Raw genomic sequence first — 24,694 nt, forward strand, 5'->3', positions numbered from 1 at the left:
GTGCAGGTAGAAAAAACAGTTTTTCCTTTTCCTAAATTTCCCACTGTATTTTTGTACTTTATCCAAGTAGACCTAGGAGTCTTACAGATTTTTACTATACAAGATATCAATAGTATGGCTTGTGGTATATGGCTTGTACAAGAGTAATTTTATTTTTATTTATACAAATAAAGACTTTAACCAACCTTACTTGAAAAATAACCAGGTAGTTAAACTTAGCTTACTGTTCTGGAGACTAATCTCTTTCCTTTTTATGATGTTTAAAAACACATATGGTGAGGGCTTCCCCGGTGGTGCAGTGGTTGAGAGTCCGCCTGCCGATGCAGGGGACACGGGTTTGTGCCCCAGTCCGGGAAGATCCCACATGCCGCGGAGTGGCTGGGCACATGAGCTGTGGCTGCTGAGCCTGCGCGTCCGGAGCCTGTGCTCCCCAACGGGAGAGGCCACAACAGTGTGAGGCCCACACACTGCAAAAAAAAAAAAAAAAAAACCAAAAAAACCCCACATATGGTGATGATAATAAATTTCTGTTAAATAACTGGCTTAAGCTAAAATGGGATTCAATTTTTTTGAAAAGCAGCCTTGGTAGACTTAGTTTAAAAAAATATTGTATGCTGATTTTTAAAAAAATTATCTTTTTATTGTGGTAAAATATATTTAACGTACAATTTGCCATTTTAACCATTTTTAAGCTTATAATTCAGTAGCATTAATTACTTTCATGATGTTATACAACAGTCATCGCTATCTAATTTCCAAAATTTGTCATCACCCCAAACAGATACTCTGCAACCATTAAGCAGTGACTCCCCATTCACCCTTGCCACTAGCCCCCAGTAAACTAATCTACTTTATATCTCTATGAATTTGCCTGTTTTTTTTTAAATAACAAATTTAATCAGTTATACGTATACATATGTTCCCATATCCCCTCCCTTTTGCGTCTCCCTCCCACCCTCCCTATCCCACCCCTCCAGGCGGTCACAAAGCACCAAGCTGATCTCCCTGTGCTATGCGGCTGCTTCCCACTAGCTATCTACCTTACGTTTGGTAGTGTATATATGTCCATGCCGCTCTTTCACTTTGTCACAGCTTACCCTTCCCCCTCCCCATATCCTCAAGTCCATTCTCTAGTAGGTCTGTGTCTTTATTCCTGTCTTACCCCTATGTTCTTCATGACATTTTTTTTCTTAAATTCCATATATATGTGTCAGCATACAGTACTTGTCTTTCTCTTTCTGACTTACTTCACTCTGTATGACAGACTCTAGGTCCATCCACCTCATTACAAATAGCTCAATTTCATTTCTTTTTATGGCTGAGTAATATTCCATTGTATATATGTGCCACATCTTCTTTACCCATTCATCTGATGATGGACACTTAGGTTGTTTCCATCTCCGGGCTATTGTAAATAGGCTGCTATGAACATTTTGGTACATGTCTCTTTTTGAATTATGGTTTTCTCAGGGTATATGCCCAGTAGTGGGGTTGCTGGGTCATATGGTAGTTCTATTTGTAGTTTTTTAAGGAACCTCCATACCGTTCTCCATAGTGGCTGTACCAATTCACATTCCCACCAGCAGTGCAAGAGTGTTCCCTTTTCTCCACACCCTCTCCAGCATTTATTGTTTCTAGATTTCTTGATGATGGCCATTCTGACTGGTGTGATATGATATCTCATTGTAGTTTTGATTTGCATTTCTCTAATGATTAATGATGTTGAGCATTCTTTCATGTGTTTGTTGGCAGTCTGTATATCTTCTTTGGAGAAATGCCTATTTAAGTCTTCTGCCCATTTTTGGATTGGGTTGTTTGTTTTTTTGCTATTGAGCTGCATGAGCTGTTTATAAATTTTGGAGATTAATCCTTTGTCAGTTGCTTCATTTGCAAATATTTTCTCCCATTCTGAGGGTTGTCTTTTGGTCTTGTTTATGGTTTCCTTTGCTGTGCAAAAGCTTTGAAGTTTCATTAGGTCCCATTTGTTTATCTGTGTTTTTATTTCCATTTCTCTAGGAGGTGGGTCCAAAAGGATCTTGCTGTGATTTATGTCATAGAGTGTTCTACCTATGTTTTCCTCTAAGAGTTTGATAGTTTCTTGCCTTACATTTAAGTCTTTAATCCATTTTGAGCTTATTTTTGTGTATGGTGTTAGGGAATGATCTAATCGCAAACTTTTACATGTCCCTGTCCAGTTTTCCCAGCACCACTTATTGAAGAGGCTGTCCTTTCTCCACTGTACTTTCCTGCCTCCTTTATCAAAGATAAGTTGGCCATATGTGCGTGGGTTTATCTCTGGGCTTTCTTTCCTGATCCACTGATCTATCTTTCTGTTTTTATGCCAGTACCACACTGTCTTGATTACTGTAGCTTTGTAGTATAGTCTGAAGTCAGGGAGCCTGATTCCTCCAGCTCCATTTTTCGTTCTCAAGATTGCTTTGGCTATTCGGGGTCTTTTGTGTTTCCATACAAATTGTGAAATTTTTTGCTCTAGTTCTGTGAAAAATGCCAGTGGTAGTTTGATAGGGATTGCATTAAATCTGTAGATTGCTTTGGGTAGTAGAGTCATTTTCACAATGTTGATTCTTCCAATCCAAGAATATGGTACATCTCTCCATCTATTTGTATCATCTTTAATTTCTTTCATCAGTGTCTTATAACTTTCTGCATACAGGTCTTTTGTCTCCTTAGGTAGGTTTATTCCTAGATATTTTATTCTTTTTGTTGCAATGGTAAATGGGAGTGTTTTCTTGATTTCACTTTCAGATTTTTCATCATTAGTATATAGGAATGCCAGAGATTTCTGTGCATTAATTTTGTATCCTGCAACTTGACCAAATTCATTGATTAGCTCTATTAGTTTTCTGGTAGCATCTTTAGGATTCTCTATGTATAGTATCATGTCATCTGCAAACAGTGACAGCTTTACTTCTTCTTTTCCGATTTGGATTCCTTTTATTTCCTTTTCTTCTCTGATTGCTGTGGCTAAAACTTCCAAAACTAGGTTGAATAAGAGTGGTGAGAGTGGGCAACCTTGTCTTGTTCCTGATCTTAGTGGAAATGGTTTCAGTTTTTCACCATTGAGGACGATGCTGGCTGTGGGTTTGTCATATATGGCCTTTATTATGTTGAGGAAAGTTCCCTCTATGCCTACTTTCTGCAGGGTTTTTATCATAAATGGGTGTTGAATTTTGTCGAAAGCTTTCTCTGCATCTATTGAGATGATCATATGGTTTTTCTCCTTCAATTTGTTAATATGGTGTATCACATTGATTGATTTGCGTATATTGAAGAATCCTTGCATTCCTGGAATAAACCCCACTTGATCATGGTGTATGATCCTTTTAATGTGCTGTTGGATTCTGTTTGCTAGTATTTTGTTGAGGATTTTTGCATCTATGTTCATCAGTGATATTGGCCTGTAGTTTTCTTTGTTTGTGACATCCTTGTCTGGTTTTGGTATCAAGGTGATGGTGGCCTCGTAGAATGAGTTTGGGAGTGTTCCTCCCTCTGCTATATTTTGGAAGAGTTTGAGAAGGATAGGTGTTAGCGCTTCTCTAAATGCTTGATAGAATTCACCTGTGAAGCCATCTGGTCCTGGGCTTTTGTTTGTTGGAAGATTTTTTATCACAGTTTCAATTTCAGTGCTTGTGATTGGTCTGTTCATATTTTCTATTTCTTCCTGATTCAGTCTTGGCAGGTTGTGCATTTCTAAGAATTTGTCCATTTCTTCCAGGTTGTCCATTTTATTGGCATAGAGTTGCTTGTAGTAATCTCTCATGATCTTTTGTATTTCTGCAGTGCCAGTTGTTACTTCTCCTTTTTCATTTCTAATTCTATTGATTTGAGTCTTCTCCCTTTTTTTCTTGGTGAGTCTGGCTAATGGTTTATCAATTTTGTTTGTCTTCTCAAAGAACCAGCTTTTAGTTTTATTGATCTTTGCTATCGTTTCCTTCATTTCTTTTTCATTTATTTCTGATCTGATTTTTATGATTTCTTTCCTTCTGCTAACTTTGGGGTTTTTTGTTCTTCTTTCTCTAATTGCTTTAGGTGCAAGGTTAGGTTGTTTATTCGAGATGTTTCCTGTTTCTTAAGGTGGGATTGTATTGCTATAAACTTCCCTCTTAGAACTGCTTTTGCTGCATCCCATGGGTTTTGGGTCGTCGTGTCTCCATTGTCATTTGTTTCTAGGTATTTTTTAATTTCCCCTTTGATTTCTTCAGTGATCACTTTGTTATTAAGTAGTGTATTGTTTAGCCTCCATGTGTTTGTATTTTTTTACAGCTCTTTTCCTGTAATTGATATCTAGTCTCATAGCATTGTGGTCGGAAAAGATACTTGATACAATTTCAATTTTCTTAAATTTACCAAGGCTTGATTTGTGACCCAAGATATGATCTATCCTGGAGAATGTTCCATGAGCACTTGAGAAAAATGTGTATTCTGTTGTTTTTGGATGGAATGTCCTATAAATATCAATTAAGTCCATCTTGTTTAATGTATCATTTAAAGCTTGTGTTTCCTTATTTATTTTCATTTTGGATGATCTGTCCATTGGTGAAAGTGGGGTGTTAAAGTCCCCTACTATGATTGTGTTACTGTCGATTTCTCCTTTTATGGCTGTTAGTATTTGCTTTATGTATTGAGGTGCTCCTATGTTTGGTGCATAAATATTTAAAATTGTTATATCTTCTTCTTGGATCGATCCCTTGATCATTATGTAGTGTCCTTCTTTGTCTCTTCTAGTAGTCTTTATTTTAAAGTCTATTTTGTCTGATATGAGAATTGCTACTCCAGCTTTCTTTTGGTTTCCATTTGCATGGAATATCTTTTTCCATCCCCTTACTTTCAGTCTGTATGTGTCTCTAGGTCTGAAGTGGGTCTCTTGTAGACAGCATATATATGGGTCTTGTTTTTGTATCCATTCAGCCACTCTGTGTCTTTTGGTGGGAGCATTTAGTCCATTTACATTTAAGGTAATTATCGATATGTATGTTCCTATTCCCATTTTCTTAATTGTTTTGGGTTCGTTATTGTAGGTCTTTTCCTTCTGTTGTGTTTCTTGCCTAGAGAAGTTCCTTTAGCATTTGTTGTAAAGCTGGTTTGGTGGTGCTGAACTCTCTCAGCTTTTGCTTGTCTGTAAACGTTTTAATTTCTCCATCAAATCTGAATGAGATCCTTGCTGGGTAGAGTAATCTTGGTTGCAGGTTTTTCTCCTTCATCACTTTAATTATGTCCTGCCACTCCCTTCTGGCTTGTAGAGTTTCTGCTGAGAGATCAGCTGTTATCCTGATGGGGATTCCCTTGTGTGTTATCTGTTGTTTTTGCCTTGCTGCTTTTAATATGATTTCTTTGTGTTTAATTTTTGACAGTTTGATTAGTATGTGTCTTGGCGTATTTCTCCTTGGATTTATTCTGTATGGGACTCTCTGTGCCTCCTGGACTTGATTAACTATTTCCTTTCCCATATGAGGGAAGTTTTCAACTATAATCTCTTCAAATATTTTCTCAGTCCCTTTCTTTTTCTCTTCTTCTTCTGGAACCCCTATAATTCGAATGTTGGTGCGTTTAATGTTGTCCCAGAGGTCTCTGAGACTGTCCTCTGTTCTTTTCATTCTTTTTTCTTTATTTTGCTCTGCAGCAGTTATTTCCACTATTTTATCTTCCACCTCACTTATCCGTTCTTCTGCCTCAGTTATTCTGCTATTGATCCCATCTAGAGTATTTTTTATTTCATTTATTGTGTTTTTAATGGATGCTTGATTCATCTTTAGTTCTTCTAGGTCCTTGTTAACTGTTTCTTGCATTTTGTCTATTCTATTTCCAAGATTTTGGATCTGGGAAATAGAATCTTGGATCATCTTTACCATCATTATTCTGAATTCTTTTTCAGGTAGAGTGCCTATTACCTCTTCATTTGTTAGGTCTGGTGAGTTTTTATCTTGCTCCTTCTCCTGCTGTGTGTTTTTCTGTCTTCTCATTTTGCTTATGTTACTGTGTTTGGGGTCTCCTTTTTGCAGGCTGCAGGTTCGTAGTTCCCGTTGTTTTTGGTGTCTGTCCCCAGTGGCTAAGGTTGGTTTAGTGGGTTGTGTAGGCTTCCTGGTGGAGGGGACTAGTGCCTGTGTTCTGGTGGGTGAGGCTGGATCTTGTCTTTCTGGTGGGCAGGTCCACGTCTGGTGGTGTGTTTTGGGGTGTCTGTGGACTTTTTATGATTTTAGGCAGCCTCTCTGCTAATGGGTGGCGTTGTGTTCCTGTCTTGCTAGTTGTTTGGCTTAGGGTGTCCAGCACTGTTGCTTGCTGGTCGTTGAGTGAAGCTGGGTGCTGGTGTTGAGATGGAGATCTCTGGAAGATTTTCGCCGTTTGATATTATGTGGAGCTGGGAGGTCTCTTGTGGACCAGTGTCCTGAAGTTGGCTCTCCCACCTCAGAGGCACAGCACTGACTCCTGGCTCCTCAATTTGGGATGATTTGTTGTCCATTCATGTATTCCACAGATGCAGGGTACATCAAGTTGATTGCGGAGCTTTAATCCACTGCTTCTAAGGCTGCTGGGAGAGGTTTCCCTTTCTCTTCTTTGTTCTCACAGCTCCTGGGTCTCAGCTTTGGATTTGGCCCCGCCTCTGCGTGTAGGTCGCCGGAGGGCGTCTGTTCTTCGCTCAGACAGGACAGGGTTAAAGGAGCAGCCTCTTCGGGGACTCTGGCTCACTCAGGCCGGGCGGGAGGGAGGGGCACGGAGTGCGGGGCGAGCCTGCAGCGGCAGAAGTCGGCGTGACGTTTCACCAGCCCGAGGCGCGCCGTGCGTTCTCCCAGGGAAGCCGCCCCTGGATCCCGGGACCCCGGCAGTGGCGGGCTGCACAGGCTCCCGGAAGGGCGGTGTGGACAGTGACCTGCGCTCGCACACAGGCTTCTTGGCAGCGGCAGCAGCAGCCCCAGTGTCCCACGCCCGTCACTGGGCTCCGCGCTTTCAGTCGTGACTCGCGCCCGTCTGTGGAGCCCCTTTAAGCAGCGCTCTTAATCCCCTCTCCTCGCGCACCAGGAAACCAAGAGGGAAGAAAAAGTCTCTTGCCTCTTCGGCAGCTCCAGAGTTTTCCCGGACTCCCTGCCGGCTAGCTGTGGCTCATTAGCCCCCTTCCGGCTGAGTTCTCGCCGCCAGCCCCAGTCCTCTCCCTGCGCTCTGACCGAAGCCCGAGCCTCAGCTTCCAGCGCCGCCGGGGCGAGCAGACAAGCCTCTCGGGCTGGTGAGTGCCGCTCGGCACCGATCCTCTGTGCGGGAATCTCTCCGCTTTGCCCTACCCAGGTATGTGGGGAGTTTCTTGCCTTTTGGGAGGTCTGGGGTCTTCTGCCAGCGTTCAGTAGGTGTTCTGTAGGGGTTGTTCGACGTGTAGCTGTATTTCTGGTGTATCCGTGGGGAGGACGGTAATCTCCGCGTCTTACTCTTCCGCCATCTTACCCGGAAGTCGAATTTGCCTGTTATAGATATTGTATATAAGTGGAAGCATACAATATTTATTGTTTTGTTTCTAACTTATTTCACTTAGCATAATGTTTTCAAGGTTAATTCATACTGTAGCATGTGTTAGAACTTTATTCCTTTTAATGGCTAAATAACATTCCATCCTGTGTATATACCACATTTTGTACATTCATCTTTCAGTAGACACTTAGCTTGTTTTTGTGTTGTGAAGAATGCTATGTACATTGATGTACAATTATCTGAGTCTCTGTTTTCAATTCTTGTGGGTATATACCTACGAGTAGAATTGAAGGGTCATATGGTAATTCTTTTTGAGGAACCACCGAACTATTTTCCATAGTGGTTGTGCCATTTTCCATTCCCACCAGCAATGTGTGAGGGTTTCAATTTATCCACATTCTTTTATTTTTAAAATTTATTTATTTATTTACTTACTTTTGGCTGCACTGGGTCTTCATTGCTGCACCCAGGCTTTCTCTAGTTGTGGCAAGCGGGGGCTACTCTTCGTTGCGGTGCGTGGGCTTCTCATTGCAGTGGCTTCTCTTGTTGCGGAGCATGGGCTGTAGGTGTGCAGGCTTCACTAGTTGTGGCGTGCGGGCTCAGTAGTTGTGGTGTGCCAGCTTCAGTAGTTGTGGCACGTGGGCTCTAGAGCGCAGGCTCAGTAGTTGTGGTGCACGGGCTTAGCTGCTCTGTGGCATGTGGGATCTTCCTGGACCAGGGATCGAACCCGTCTCCCCTGCATTGGCAGGTAGACTCTCAACCACTGCGCCACCAGGGAAGTCCCTGGATATTAAACCCTTATGAGATGTATGATTTGCAAATATTTTCTCCCATTCTGTATGTTGTCTTTTCACTTTCTTGACAATGTCCTTAGATGCACAGAAGGTTTTAATTTTGAAGTTCAATTTATTTATTTATTTTTTGTTCCTAATGCTTTTGTTGCCATAACTTAGAATCCATTGCCAAATTCAAGGTCATACAGATTTACTCCCGTGTTTTCTTTTAAGAGTTTTAGTGCTTATATTTAGGTCATTGATTCATTTTGAGTTAATTTTTATCTATGGTGTGAGTGGGTGTTCAAATTCATTCTTTTGCATGTGGAAATCCAGTTGTCCCAGCAATAGAAGAGACTGTTCTTTCATTATGGAATGGACTTGACACCCTTGTCAATAATCAATAGGCCATAAATGTACGTGTTTATTTCTAGACTTGCAGTTCTATTCCATTGGTCTCTTTGTCTATCTTCTTGCCAGTACCACTGTAAACTGATTTTAACTAGCATTTACTACAAACATGAAAATTATTGACAGTGCAGATATTTGCTATCTAAAAGCTATAAGCCAAAGTAATATTAATAAAAATATAGCCCACTAGAATTTATACCAGAATTCGAAAAAAATAAACTCATTTTTTCCTGACTGACATGATGAGGCTCAAATATAGGTCCAGGAATTACAAATGAGTATATATATGTGTGTTGATCACTTGATATTTTATGAAAAGGTTTTATACAATAAACTTATTAGTTTTTAAAACTAAAAATAAAGAGTGAAGTTTATGTCTTTCATATGAAACTTGTTTTTGTGTTCTTTGGTTGAACTTTAAATAACCATTCACAGATTTCATTTTCAACTGACATAAGATGATTTCCTCCTTGCTCTTGATGCTTGTTAAACAAAAAATTCCATACACATATAACGAAATTGAAAGCTGGCAGCAAAATGTTCATTACCCTCTTATGATTTTCAGGACACTACTCTTTGATAGAAATCCAGCACCTTTTAGGGGCAGATCAGTAAATACCATCTTGATTTCATAGTCAGACCGCAGTGCACAAAATTCTTCTTCCTCAAAGTGAAGTTCTCAGCCTGCACAGATGATTCAGAGAAAGGGTCTCTCATTTTAGCCTTACACTTGTTTGAAAAGAAAGGGAAAATACTGTTCTATTTTATTTTAAAATTTTGCTCCCCTAGGTTAGCAAGACTTGAGATTTGCAGATATATCCTTTTTCACTCTTAAGTCCAAGCAGCAATAAGAGCATCTTTTGATATCCTTTTGTCACTTGATCTTTTCCCCAAGAATCTTGTCACTTGAAGTCAAAATGCTTTCTTTAAGGTCTTGCAGAGAGTGGTTCATTTGTTTCATGTGATAACAAATGTTTGCTAAGTTGGCTAGTTTCAGTAGCCATTCTTCATCCTCTAAGCACTTAGCAGAATCTGGCCTACTGTGTTTGCGAACGTACCCCTGCAGCTCACCATTCAGCTCGGATGTCCTGTTGAGAACTCTTCATCTGCTAAGCCCCTGGACTTCTGCATGGAGCAGGAGATTTATGTGCTCTTTGTCCAGGTTTTCACATAGCTCTTTAAACATTTTTGAGTAAACAGGTTTTTGTTTAATAAAGTCAATCATTTTTTGTAGCTTCAAATAGAACTTTTTCATTGCATCTCCCAGAGCTTTTGACACTAGCATTTCTCTGTGAAGAAAACACTGTGTTGAGAAGTCAGGCTTTTTTTTTTTTTTTTTTTTTTTCGGGGTGTGGGGAGAGTTTAAACAATAGTGGCACATCTTCACATGGAGCCAGCTATTGGTGGGACATTTTCAGCACAGATGCCAACATAGTTCCTCCAAGATGGACCTTTTGTTTCTAGACAGAGGACAAAACATTAAATATCCTGTCCTTTGCTGGCTTTGGGCAGCACTGTGTAGCAAAAAAAAGTTTTCTTGATTTTACCATTTTCAAATCTTATAAAATCTATAAATACATAATGTAATCTTATAAATATTACAGATGATGAACTCTGTTGGCTCATCAATCTGGTTAGAGAAACTTGTTTTCCTGTTATCACGTAGGTCTTCAACATCACATGACATGTCAATACATTGACTTACCTTACTGTTATTGTACTATAGAACTTTAAAAATTTCTCTTACTGCATCTCATATAAACATTTCACTCAGCATAATTTTACATTCTGGCCGTATTAGGTTCTCAGCAATTGGGGTGGCTTTCGTTTTTCTGGTCAATAAGATCTGCTACTATATAACTTGCTACCTCAGCCTTTTCATTATATGTTATTTTTAAAGCAAAAGCTTTATTATGCTTATTTTGAGATCCCATTAATATCTTTAATGTGTCAAATGACTATAATTTGCAGCTATGTCTTTTGAATATTGCTGGAGCCATTGCTGCACTTGAAACGTTGTTTTCCACAGACAACACAAAATGGAATAGGATATTCCATTGTATAAATCCATTGATAAGTAGTTTTCATTAGAAGGATATGTTTTTTGTGTGTCTCTCTTGTTGCATTAATTTAGTGAAATGACTCACAAGATACAACTCTTCATTACTAATCTTACCAGAATTGTCCACTGACCTTCCTTTCACACTTCAGCCTCAAAAATTGCCACATTGGATTATCAGGCATATTTGTAAATTACAAATGTTAATGTGTGAGACATAAGGGCATACCAAACAATTAAGTGAGAAAATCACAAAAAGTCCAAACATTTCACAGTAGAAGTCCCTGGTAATTTACTTAGTCCACATTTTTGAATGTTCAGGCCAATAGCAAAGCGTTAGGAATGGGGGCAACTGGGTATAAAGTTTTTTTCATTAGAATTAAAATTTCCCTCCAGTTTTTCATTACACTTGTAGAGTTTGTTTGCTCCTATAAGGCAGTTAGCAGTGCACAAGGGGAGATTAGGGGAGGCAATTTGAAAAGGAGAGGCTGATAGTCATTAGCCTATTATCTTCTCCCTGTGTCCTGCAGTCTTCAATTATCAAGGCCAACTCTAACCAAAAGAACATGGTCCTACTGTGCACTATCACACACAGCTGATTTGTAACAAAATCATTAATTATGCTGTCATTGCTTGGTGCGCAAAAGTAAAAGAAAAGGAAATAAGAACCCCCTGCCCCCCATCATGAGCTCTCAAAGAATTCAGCTTGTGGACCCCACTTTGAGAAACCCTGGACTAGACTTTGGGACCTCTCCATACACTGCTGTAGAAGAACTAAGCACGTTTAAGTTGGTACTTACCTGTGGGATCAAGTGGCCTTTTTCTGACTTTCAGTCTAATAAATTTCATAAATGATGAAATTGAGGAAAACATCTGGAACCCTAGCTGCAGGAGAGTCTAGGAAATACTTTTTTTTTAATTTGGGAAAGCTTTCACATTCCTGTAGTACAGGAAGGCACACTGGAGAGAAATTGGGATAGATATTGCATGCCAATATATCTACCATATTGTTGGATTTTTAAAAATGAAGATTTCTTATTTGTGTAGTAAAATTTTCTCAAAATTTTGTTCATTCAGAAGTTTATTTACCACCTGCAATGTGCTGGCACTGTTCTAGGTACTTGGGAGACAGTGAGCGAAACCAAGATTTCTGCCCTTACGGAACTTTAATTCCAGTGGAGAGAAATAGATAATAAATAGTACACAGAGTTAAATTGTCTAGTTCACAAGGTGATTAAAAAGAGTCAAGTAAGTGACCAACAAGATATTAGATATTAAACTATGTGACTTATGTGGTTATATCAAGAACCTTGGGTTGCTGCTGCTTTCCTCAAAACCTTGAGGAAATGAAAGAACCCATTGTGGTTCTTTTGTAGTCACCAGTGGTGATAAGCTGCTAAGAGTTTGGGGTGAATTAGAGTACAGGATTAATGTATGTGGTGTGATAAGGCCATATATTGAGCATTTATAAGTACATGGAAATAAACTGTTCCCTTAAAAATTTGTTTTGACACCTGTTCAATTATAATCAGTTATTATTGAGTAGTACAATTTTCAAAGTGTTCTGATACTTTTGAACCATCCTGTCATAGAAGGCGGTAAGTGCTCTGGGAAAAGACAAAGTAAACTGAGGCAAGGGGCAGTGGGTATGCCAGGGTATGGAAGTGATTTACAGTATTAAATAGGATGGTTGGGATAGGCTTTATTGAAAAGGTGATACTTGGGCCAGGGAAGTTTGGGAGTTTGTTGGTCATTGGGATACCTGGTAGAACATTCTGGGCAAAGGAAACAGGTTGGGCAAAGGTAGTAAGGCGAGAGTGAGCTTGGCATGTTGGTGGAAAGCAGGGAAGCCCAGCCAGTGTGTCTAGAGCAGTGTGAGGGAGAAGAGTTGTAGGTAGGAGATGAGGTTAGTGAGGGAAGGGCTGGGGTATTCCCTTAGGGTCCCTAATGTCATTGAAATGGGCAGCATTGCTGGGCTTTGAGCAGAGTGCTGTTAAGATTTATCTACTGTTTTTTTTTTTTTTTTTCTCTTCAAATTTTTAAAAGGATCAGTCAGGATGCTGTGTTGAGAATAGAGTGAAAGGAGACTGATAAGGGCAGTGGCCCAATCATGGTAGTAGATGTGGAGAAGTGATCGGAGTCTGGATATATTTTGAAAGCAGAATTATCAGGACTTCCTCATGGGTTGGATGTTGGGTGTAAAATAAAACAGGAGTCAAGAAGGACACTAAGGTTCTAGACTGAGCAATTGGAGAGAGAGAGAATTGTCTCTAACTACACTTGGGGAAAGCTGAGGTTAGAGCACATTGGGAAGGGAAGGGAAAGTCGGATTAGTTTTATATATGTTGAGTTTGTGATATTATTAGAGAGCCAAGTGGAGATGTTGAGTAGTCATGAGACTGGATGAGATCACCAAGGAAGAGACTGGAGTTGAAAAGGACAAGAACTGAGCCCTGGGGCATTCTAGTAAAGGAAACTTAAGAAGGGGTGGCAGTGAGGTAGGCAGAAAACAAAATATGGCCATATAAATAAAGTATTTGCAAGAAGAGAGAGTGATCAGCTGTATCAAATGCTCCTTCTTGGAAGTACTTTCTTTGGCCATACACCGTTGAAGCTATGAAGCCATTAATGTTTGTTAAATGAATGAATTTTGAGATTACAGTGATTTTCATCTTTTTAAAGTTAATTATTCAAGTAAATCCATGCTTTCTAATATTTTAAAAATATAGCAGAACATGGTAGTTACATAAATTACACATGTAATAAAATGACATAGAACTAGAGAAACATGTTGTATGAATATCAAATTCCTGGCTTTGATACTGTGCTAGAGTTAGCATAAAATGTCATATAACTGTTGGGTGAAACAGAGAGGAAACACGGGACCTCTCTCTACTATCTTTGCAACTTCCTGTGAATTTATAATAATTTCAAAATAAGAAGGTAAAACAGTATGGCAAAACATAAGAAATCAAAGATCTTTTTTCCACTATCACCTTGCTTTCCAGCCCCCTCTTCCACTCACCCCCATGCCCAGAGGTAACCACTGTTAAGCTCTGTTTAAGTGTCCATTTTTCCTAACCTCCTGAAATATTTTAAAATAAATATGAGATAGGTCAGATCATAAAAGTGATTCAGATAGTGCCACAGACTGAATGTTGTGTCCCTAAAAATTTATTTTTTGAAAACTAATTCCCAGTGCAGTAGTGTTTGGAGGTGGGCCTTTTGTAGGTGATTAGGTCATGAGGGTGGAGCTCTCAGGAATGGGATGAGTGTTCCTATAAGACACCTAAGAGAACCCCCTGGCCCCTTCCCCCATGCCACAACACAGTGAGAAGATGGGGGTCTATGAACCATCTAGCCAGTTCTCACCAGACACTATAACTGCCAGCACCTTGATCTCAGACTTTCCAGCCTCCCTTGCATAAGGTCTCAACTTCTTTGTCCCTTTCTTGCTTTGTCACACTTGGTTGGCAAAGCCACAAAACTTGGTGAGATGCAACATGTCTGCTTCTAGGTTCCTGCTCTTTCTGTTACACCATACTGTAATGAACACAAACTGTCACAGCAAAAAGAAGGCTTTTCTTTTTCTCTGAAGTACTGTAGCATCAGGCTTCAGCAAGAAAAACTGACTGTAAGGGACATATTGGCTTAGTAAAATGCACTTTTTTTTCTTCTTTTGTATTTTCTTTGTATTTCTCTTCAGTAGTTGCTTGACCTAACATCCTTCTGTTGGCTCTATACAATGAAAATACAAACTAAATGACAATAGAAAAAAATAATTAAAGCATTAAATTGTACAAATTACGAATCTGTTCCAAATATACTTACATTAAATACAATGCTCATTTCAGTAGAGATCTACAGTGAATGACTCTATACATTCTGGGAAGCTTCATGACATCTAGGAAAGGGCTAAGAATTTACATCCAATCACAGTTTGTAACAGATTTCTTATCACCAGTCTGCAAGCTACGCTAAGCACATCGTTAGCATCACTTGTGCAGGGAACTGATTTTGTCTGGGAAAAAGGGAAGAAGCAAGCTCTAGGCTCAATTCTGAGTTCATTACAACTTCTCAGGAATCTCAGCAGAGGCCTATTTAGTACAGTTTCAGAAAAGTAAATATGTTAAGGTAAGGAGGCAACCCTTTAGAACTTCAAACACATTTTCTTGCTGTATTTATGTAGAACTCTCCATCTACAATGGGCAGTTGTGAAGAGGTTCTTCCTCAGGACAACATGGTCACAGGACTTGGACAACCACTGGGACTGAGAGGGAGCTTCATGACTGGGGAGGAGGGCTTCCTTTTAAGTTGGAGACAGACTTGTAACACACAGCCTATGAGCCCTGCAGCCTTCTCCTCCTATCATCTGGAGTAACGCTTCGTGTAGTCTTCAACTTTATTCCCCAAGTCCTCCTTGTCCCACAGATGATGTTCTGCAGCTTCATGATTCAGTGGAGCATCAGAATTGAGAGGATCAGTAAACAGAGTTTAATCCTGAAACAACATACTTCCGTGTCCTCATGGGAGCCCAGCCGGTGCCATCAACCGAATGTTCTCTCAGTAAACTTAGACATATTTTACCAGTGACCCTAGTCAAGCATTTCACCTTGGGAGGTTGGAGTTACAGTTTGCTGAAAGCAGTGAAGCTTGTTTGGATCAGAAAAATGCACTTTACATGTGCAATGTATTATAAGTTAGCTTCATGCCCTGCAACCTCTTTAATAAGCAGCATGTCTCTCATAGAAGCCCTCCGAGCAGAGATGGAGGCTATGGCTGATGTCCGGGACCCTTTGAGACCCATTATCTCGCTTCAGTATGCTTGCCAGCGTCAGCATTACTGCTCTCTTTACCCTGGGCACCCGAGACAGGCGAGATGCGGCCCCTCACCTCCTGAGGTGGGCTTGCTGTTAATGTAGTTTTAGAGAAAGTCATACTGCTCAACAAGTAGAAGTAGCTTAATTAACCTCTGTTTATGGCAGCAACAGCACTTTTGAAGACACACAAGATTCCCCCCCCCCTTAATTAATTTGGAAATTGGAAAAAGTTACTTTGACTTTGTAGTCATTAAAAAAGTCAATTAAAAGAAAAAACAGCATTTAAACATTTTCTTATCTACCTTAAAAACAGCCTATGTAATTTTTGTACATAACCCTAAATACATGTTTCCTCTTTCATAATTGAGTTAATTAGAAAAATGAAAAAAAGTCATGTTTATTTTGTTAATGTAAAAGTTCTTTGTTGTTGGAGAACTACATCCAGAATATCTATATCTTCTTCTTTTTTTTTTTTTTTTTTTTGCGGTACGCGGGCCTCTCACTGCTGTGGCCCCTCCCGTTGCAGAGCACAGGCTCCGGACGCGCAGGCTCAGCGGCCACGGCTCACGGGCCCAGCTGCTCTGCGGCACATGGGATCCTCCCAGACCGGGGCACGAACCCGTGTCCCCTGAATCGGCAGGCGGACTCTCAACCACTGCGCCACCAGGGAAACCCTATATCTTCTAAATCTATTCTATTAAACAATTTGAGATCTCTTTTTTGGCATGTTTGTTTTCCTTTAACTGTAGCATTACTAAATACTGCATAAGAATGTAACTTGTTGAATTGGCAGTAATTTTTAAACTTCTTGTGATGCCGCAAAATTCTGCTTCATTAATAAGCATTGATATGTAAAATTCAAAGATATCCAGGGGGTTTTTTTGGGGGGTGGTGAATAGCTGTAAAATAAATCTGAAAAATTATAAAAATGGTGTGAATTGAGATTTAGGGTTTTAAACCCCCTCTCCCTCTTGTCCTTGCAGCCCAGGGTGGTGACTGCTTCCTGCAACTCTTTATCTTGAGCCTCCCTAGGTTTCCTCTTTTGCTTGCTAGCCTTTCAACACCCATGTTACCAATTCCTATATTAGGTTCCTTCTATTAAAGAAAAAAAAGATTTAAGGTTTTAAATGTGTAATATGCACTTTCTAAAGATGAAACCTGTACTGATTGAGGGAAAATATGCATAAGTATATTAAATGAGATGATGTTTTAGAAGGTTTTTGCTCTGTCTAAACAATTTGTTTTTGATTAAGGTGTTTTCATATAGAAATAATCATACATATTTACCAGTATTGCACTGCTGTGTGAATGGTGGACAATGCACTAATCACATGATGCTATGATTGGTTTGAGTATTTTAAGGTGGAGTATTAGAACAGGAAGGATAATTTGAATTATCTAAAAAGAAATCTTGGTACTGTATCATAAATTGTGTTATGTTAAATTTTTGCATTTTTGTAGCACTAGGATTTTTGATAACATTTTACTGGCTGATTTTAGGTAATTTAATAGTCACACATTGCGCATTGAAGTGACCTGCCAGAAGCACATAAAACTCAAACATTCTCCTGTGGTTTCCAGTCTTATGTTGCCCATGATAAAAACTTTCAATTGTATGGCTTTTATGACATCTAATATATAGAAAACAGAATTGTGTGTTTAGTATCATTAACTTTTTTTTTCTTTTCAGATTATCTGCAATGGTGAAATGAAGTAATTCAAGATGAGCAAGTTAAAAGTGATACCAGAGAAAAGGTACTGCAATTTTATTTTTATTTATTTATTTATTTATGGCTGAGTTGGGTCTTTGTTGCTGTGTGTGGTCTTTCTCTGGTTGCAGCGAGTGGGGGCTACTCTTTATTGTGGTGCGCAGGCCTCTCAGTGCGGTGGCTTCTCTTGTTGCAGAGCATGGGCTCTAGGCGTGCAGGCTTCAGTAGTTGTGGTGCACGGGCTTAATTGTTCCGCAGCAGGTGGGATATTACAGACCAGGGCTTGAGCCCATGTCCCCTGCATTGGCAGGTGGGTTCTTAACCACTGTGCCACCAGGGAAGCCCTGGTACTGCAATTTTAAATACCAGTATGTATAAATTACAGAAATAATGCATGAAGTGATCGTTTGAAACTTTTTACTTTAAGAAATATTTGTTTAAATATAGTGTGTTATATTTATGTTATTTTATTAATATTTATTAGTGTTTAACTTTTCAGTTAAAGCAGGAGTCAGCAAACTAGGTAGGACACATGGGTCAAATCTGGCCTACTTCTTATTTTTGTGTGGCCTATGAGCTAAGAGTGGTTTTTACGTTTCTAAATGGTTAGGAATAAAACTAAAAAGAAGAATAATATTTTCTGACATATGAAGATTATATGAAATTCAGATTTCAGTAAATAAGGTTTTACTGGAACACAGCTGTGCTCACTTATTTATATATTGTCTGGCCACTGAATTTTTTTCCTTACATAAGACTTGATCAAAGCACATCCATTTCAACAGAAAACTTATTATATTCTTTCTGTCTTTAAAGGCTTCTATAGATGCTCTTTTTAGTTTATTTATTTTTTTGCCCCTTTTAGATTTATTTCTCAACCGTGAGATATCTATTAAACACTTTTATGTACCTAACCCAGCACTGAATCTTTGAGAGTAGAAAAGAAACATAAATATAACACTTAACACAGTGCTTTGCAGAAAATGGGTGTTGAGTATGTTCTGAAGAATTGAGCCCTATTCTCTTTTTACACGAAGCTTGTAACCTGATGAAAACACCTGAACAAATGCAGTATAGTGGTTTAACCAGTATACAGTGAAGTGTTAAATTGTGAGGTCTTTAGAGTTAGAAAACAGGATCCTCATAAATAGGTGTTTATCGTGTGATATGGACTTGAAGAGGCAGGGCTGGCTTGAGACTTTCTTGCTTTTTAGCAAATCTGGAGGAGTGGGTGGAATATTGATACTTGCTGAGTTTAGGCAAGGACTGTAATTGGATGGATTAGATTGGCAGATTTAAAGACCATATGAGTGGGTGGTGAGACAAATCAAGCAATGAAAATTTTGTAAGATACAAGAAGCAGAATTTTTCTCTACTCCCTACTCTCCATCATCATGTTCATGCCCTAAGTGTTATCACCAGCAAAACTCTCCTTTCAAAGTACTAATTCAGACTTTTCATTTTCCAACAAAAATCTTTTACCTTTCTAGCTCACTTGTTCAAGTGGCTGTACTGCAAAGAGTTCTGCCTTATCCAGAGCTCTGAGCTATTGACTTTTATCATCTCTTCCTCTCTTACCCAGTGTAGAATCCATTGTTCATCATTACACTCTTGGAATACCTGAAATGTTTTTACCTCACTTTGTATTATTTCATCACACATACCTGACGAAGTCCTTTCCCTGGGTAGACCTTTACTGAGCAGCTGAATGATGTTGGAGGATGAACTAACTTGGAAGATACTGCTAAAAATTATGGATCATTATTGATCAGTAATCTTACTACCGTGGTTCTCTATAAAGCTCATTTTCTCAATTTTTTTTAATGACTGTTTTACACTTTCTTCATACCTTTCAAATCTTTGAAATCCTCAGATGTATCATATACATACCCTCAGCAGTTGACCTTCTCTGTGATATCATAGAGATAATACAGTTTATTATCCTTATATTTCTTACACAAAATTTGCATACTCCCCTTTACTTGATTCTATCCTCTGTTTACCCTCCTGTTATTTACTGCAACAGAGGATGTGTCTGTTTTTTTGTTAAAGACTAATACTGTCACCTGTGTTCTAGATTTCACCTCTCTCTTTCCTTTTCAGGGTCTTTTAATCATTAGTATTGTTCTATATTGAATCTTAACTCCTCCATTCCTTATCATTTAAACATGATCTAGACTTTCCAATATTTAGACTCTGCTCTTCTGTTACTACTCAATTTATCTGATTTCCTCAAAAGACAAAAAATTTGAAATAGCCTATAAATGAAATCTACATCTCATTTCACACTCTAACCACTCTTCTTTAGTTTCTGCCTTATCCACTACACCAACAGTACCTATGAATTTTTTTTTTTTATTTTTTTATAACAAATTTAATCAGTTATACATATACATATGTTTCCATAACCCCTCCCTTTTGCGTCTCCCTCCCACCCTCCCTATCCCACCCCTCCAGGCGGTCACAAAGTACCGAGCTGACCTCCCTGTGCTATGCGGCTGCTTCCCACTAGCTATCTACCTCACGTTTGGTAGTGTATATATGTCCATGCCGCTCTTTCACTTTGTCACAGCTTACCCTTCCCCCTCCCCATATCCTCAAGTCCATTCTCTAGTAGGTCTGTGTCTTTATTCCTGTCTTACCCCTATGTTCTTCATGACATTTTTTTTTCTTAAATTCCATATATATGTGTTAGCATACAGTATTTGTCTTTCTCTTTCTGACTTACTTCACTCTGTATGACAGACTCTAGGTCTATCCACCTCATTACAAATAGCTCAATTTCATTTCTTTTTATGGCTGAGTAATATTCCATTGTATATATGTGCCACATCTTCTTTATCCATTCATCCGATGATGGACACTTAGGTTGTTTCCATCTCCGGGCTATTGTAAATAGGGCTGCTATGAACATTTTGGTACATGTCTCTTTTTGAATTATGGTTTTCTCAGGGTATATGCCCAGTAGTGGGATTGCTGGGTCATATGGTAGTTCTATTTGTAGTTTTTTAAGGAACCTCCATACCGTTCTCCATAGCGGCTGTACCAATTCACATTCCCACCAGCAGTGCAAGAGTGTTCCCTTTTTTCCACACCCTCTCCAGCATTTATTGTTTCTAGATTTTTTCATGATGGCCATTCTGACTGGTGTGAGGTGATATCTCATTGTAGTTTTGATTTGCATTTCTCTAATGAGTAAAGATGTTGAGCATCCTTTCATGTGTTTGTTGGCAGTCTGTATATCTTCTGTGGAGAAATGTCTATTTAGGTCTTCTGCCCATTTTTGGATTGGGTTGTTTGTTTTTTTGTTATTGAGCTGCATGAGCTGCTTATAAATTTTGGAGATTAATCCTTTGTCAGTTGCTTCATTTGCAAATATTTTCTCCCATTCTGAGGGTTGTCTTTTGGTCTTGTTTATGGTTTCCTTTGCTGTGCAAAAGCTTTGAAGTTTCATTAGGTCCCATGTGTTTATTTTTGTCTTTATTTCCATTTCTCTAGGAGGTGGGTCTAAAAGGATCTTGCTGTGATTTATGTCATAGAGTGTTCTGCCTATGTGTTCCTCTAAGAGTTTGATAGTGTCTGGCCTTACATTTAGGTCTTTAATCCATTTTGAGCTTATTTTTGTGTATGGTGTTAGGGAGTGATCTAATCTCATACTTTTACATGTCCCTATCCAGTTTTCCCAGCACCACTTATTGAAGAGACTGTCCTTTCTCCACTGTACATTCCTGCCTCCTTTATCAAAGATAAGGTGACCATATGTCCGTGGGTTTAACTCTGGGCTTTCTATCCTGTTCCATTGATCTATCTTTCTGTTTTTGTGCCAGTACCATACTGTCTTGATTACTGTAGCTTTGTAGTATAGTCTGAAGTCAGGGAGCCTGATTCCTCCAGCTCCATTTTTCGTTCTCAAGATTGCTTTGGCTATTCGGGGTCTTTTGTGTTTCCATACAAATTGTGAAATTTTTTGTTCTAGTTCTGTGAAAAATGCCAGTGGTAGTTTGATAGGGATTGCATTGAACCTGTAGATTGCTTTGGGTAGTAGAGTCATTTTCACAATGTTGATTCTTCCAATCCAAGAACATGGTACATCTCTCCATCTATTTGTATCATCTTTAATTTCTTTCATCAGTGTCTTATAATTTTCTGCATACAGGTCTTTTGTCTCCTTAGGTAGGTTTATTCCTAGATATTTTATTCTTTTTGTTGCAATGGTAAATGGGAGCGTTTCCTTGATTTCACTTTCAGATTTTTCATCATTAGTATATAGGAATGCCAGAGATTTCTGTGCATTAATTTTGTATCCTGCAACTTGACCAAATTCATTGATTAACTCTAGTAGTTTTCTGGTAGCATCTTTAGGATTCTCTATGTATAGTATCATGTCATCTGCAAACAGTGACAGCTTTACTTCTTCTTTTCCAATTTGGATTCCTTTTATTTCCTTTTCTTCTCTGATTGCTGTGGCTAAAACTTCCAAAACTAGGTTGAATAAGAGTGGTGAAAGTGGGCAACCTTGTCTAGTTCCTGATCTTAGTGGAAATGGTTTCAGTTTTTCACCATTGAGGACGATGCTGGCTGTGGGTTTGTCATATATGGCCTTTATTATGTTGAGGAAAGTTCCCTCTATGCCTACTTTCTGCAGGGTTTTTATCATAAATGGGTGTTGAATTTTGTCGAAAGCTTTCTCTGCATCTATTGAGATGATCATATGGTTTTTCTCCTTCAATTTGTTAATATGGTGTATCACGTTGATTGATTTGCGTATATTGAAGTATCCTTGCATTCCTGGAATAAACCCCACTTGATCATGGTGTATGATCCTTTTAATGTGCTGTTGGATTCTGTTTGCTAGTATTTTGTTGAGGATTTTTGCATCTATGTTCATCAGTGATATTGGTCTGTAGTTTTCTTTCTTTGTGACATCCTTGCCTGGTTTTGGTATCAAGGTGATGGTGGCCTCGTAGAATGAGTTTGGGAGTGTTCCTCCCTCTGCTATATTTTGGAAGAGTTTCAGAAGGATAGGTGTTAGCTCTTCTCTAAATGCTTGATAGAATTCGCCTGTGAAGCCATCTGGTCCTGGGCTTTTGTTTGTTGGAAGATTTTTTATCACAGTTTCAATTTCAGTGCTTGTGAAGTACCTATGAATTTTTAAACAGCTTTATTGAGATATAATCATCTTACAACAAGCTGTACATAGAGAGTACAGTTTGGTAAGTGTGGCCTATGTATAACTGGAATTATCCTGTCTATCAAAATACTTAAAATATTTATCATGCTCAAATGTCTATTGGTGCCCTTTTGTAATCTTTCTCTCCCACCCCATCCCTCACTCCAGACAACCATTGATCTGCTTTCTGTCACTACAGACGTGTTGGCTTTTTTAGAACTTAATATAAATGGGACCATACAGTATGTCTTTTTTGGGGGTGGGGGTGGAGGTAGAAGGTAGGGGTGTGGGTATGCCTTCTTTGATTCAGCGCAATTATTTTTGATAATCATCTCTTGTAGTCATACCTTTTTTTTTGATTAGTAAGTAGTATTCCATTGTGTTGATGTACCACAATTTGTTTATCCATTCAACTTTTGGACATTTGGGTTGTTTCCAGTTTTTGGTTGTTACAAGTAAAGCTGTTATGAACATTTTTTGGACTTACACTTTATTTTCTGTTAGCTAAATACCTAGGAATGAAATGGCTGAAGCATATGGTAGGTCTGTGTTTCTTTTTATGAAACTGCCAACAATCTGTTTTACAAAGACATTAATACCATCTTCTATTCCCTGCAGCAGTGTATGAAAGTTCTAGTTCTACATTCTCACCAACACTTGGTACGGTCATTCTTTTCAAATTCTTAAATTCTTATGATCATTCTTTTAAAATTGTAGCCATTCTAATAGGGGTGTATTGGTATCTCGTTGTGATTTTAATTTGCATTTCCCTAATGACATGATGTTGAGCATCTTTTCATGCACTTATTTGGTGAAATATCTTTCCAAATCTTCCAGTTTTTGAAATTGTAGTGTTTCTTAATAGTTGAGTTTCAGAATTTTTTATATATTATGGATACAAGTCCTTTATCAGATATTTGAATTGCAAACATTTTCTTCCAGTCTTGTCTTTTCATATTCTGTGCAGTATCTTTTAAGATCAGAAGTTTCAAATTTAGATGATTTCCATTTGCTTATTTGTTCTTTTATGGATTATGCTTTTAGAGTTGCATCTAAGAAATATTTGCATAATCCATATTACCAATGTTTTCTCTTATGTTTCTTCTAGAAGTTTTTATAGTTTTAGATTTCACATTTAGGTCTATGCTCCTTTCTGAGTTAATTTTTATATGTGGTGCGAGGTATGGATAGAAGTTCTTTTTTTTTGCTCATATGGATATCTGGTTGTTCAGCACCATTTTTAGAAAGACTGTCCTTTCTTCACTGAGTTTCCTTTGTACCTTTATCAAAAATCAGTTATTTGTGGATGTGTAGGTCTATTCTTATACTCTGTCTTGTTCCGTTGATCAACATGTCTATCTTAGTGCCTATACCTCACTGCTTGGATAATTGTTGCTTTATAATGAGTCTCAAGATTTAGGTAGTGTTGGTCTGCCAACCTTTACTTTTTTCTAAAGTTTGGCCTATTTTAGGTTCTTTGCATTCCCATATGAATTTAGCATATAGTGTTGATCTGCCAACCTTTCTCTTTATTCTAAAGTTTGGCCTATTTTAGGTTCTTTGCATTTCCATATGAATTTAGCATCAGTCTGATAATTTCTACACGACAGCCTGTTGGTATTTTGATTGGGATTGCCTTGATTCTGTAGATCATTTTGGGGAGAATTGATATCTTAACAATATTGTCTTCTTACTCTTGAACATGATATATCTCTCTTTTATTTATGATCTTCTTTAACTTCTCTCACTAGTATTTTGTAGTTTTCAGTGCACTGGTTTTTCAGATTTATCCCTGTTTCCCATACAAATAACAACTCTTTGAGGGGTGTCCCTAATAATTTTTAAGAGTATAAAGTGAGGCTGAGAAATGTGGTTTTAACAGAGTTGGAATAGGCCTGGCTAAAACTCTTGTTACTATAAAAGAGAGAACAAATATTGGGGGAAAGTTAAAGTTAGAAGTTAGCCATATGCACTTACCTAAAATCCCACTAGAACATGACTGGAGAAGTTTTTAAAAATAATGAATATAAAATAATTAGCATTTAGTTAACTTTGGTGAAGAAATTTAGAGGATAACTTTAATTATTGTTGACACTGGTATAAATTCAGGTAATTTAAATTTTTAACAAACTTTTATTGGTTTTCTTTAACAAATCACTTGATACTATTGAGCTACATTTATTGTTCAAGAAGCCTTTATTGTGTTTAATTATTATCTTAGAAGTCGTTAGAGAAGTATTGTTCTCTTCCAGTTAGAATATTATTTTCCAAACTTACAT

At 38.3% G+C, this 24,694-nt stretch overlaps 1 protein-coding gene and 1 pseudogene across 4 annotated transcripts in view; one reads left to right on the forward strand and one right to left on the reverse strand.

The window, feature by feature from the left end:
* AGTPBP1 (ATP/GTP binding carboxypeptidase 1) overlaps nt 1–24,694 on the forward strand; it is a 188,978-nt gene that overhangs the window by 20,917 nt on the left and 143,367 nt on the right. For all 3 annotated transcript variants that reach the window (XM_082613851.1, XM_082613852.1, XM_082613853.1), the window contains exon 2: nt 17,227–17,291. In XM_082613851.1, coding sequence (XP_082469977.1) covers nt 17,260–17,291 — 32 coding nt within the window. In that variant the 5' untranslated portion in view covers nt 17,227–17,259. The remainder of the gene's footprint in view (nt 1–17,226; nt 17,292–24,694) is intronic.
* On the reverse strand, nt 15,071–15,557 carry LOC309800242 (NEDD8-conjugating enzyme UBE2F-like; annotated as a pseudogene). The gene has a single exon. The product of its transcript is annotated as an NEDD8-conjugating enzyme UBE2F-like (transcript).

Source organism: Mesoplodon mirus, assembly GCF_964341445.2.
Source record: "Mesoplodon mirus genome assembly, chromosome: 1".
NCBI lineage: Eukaryota > Metazoa > Chordata > Mammalia > Artiodactyla > Ziphiidae > Mesoplodon > Mesoplodon mirus.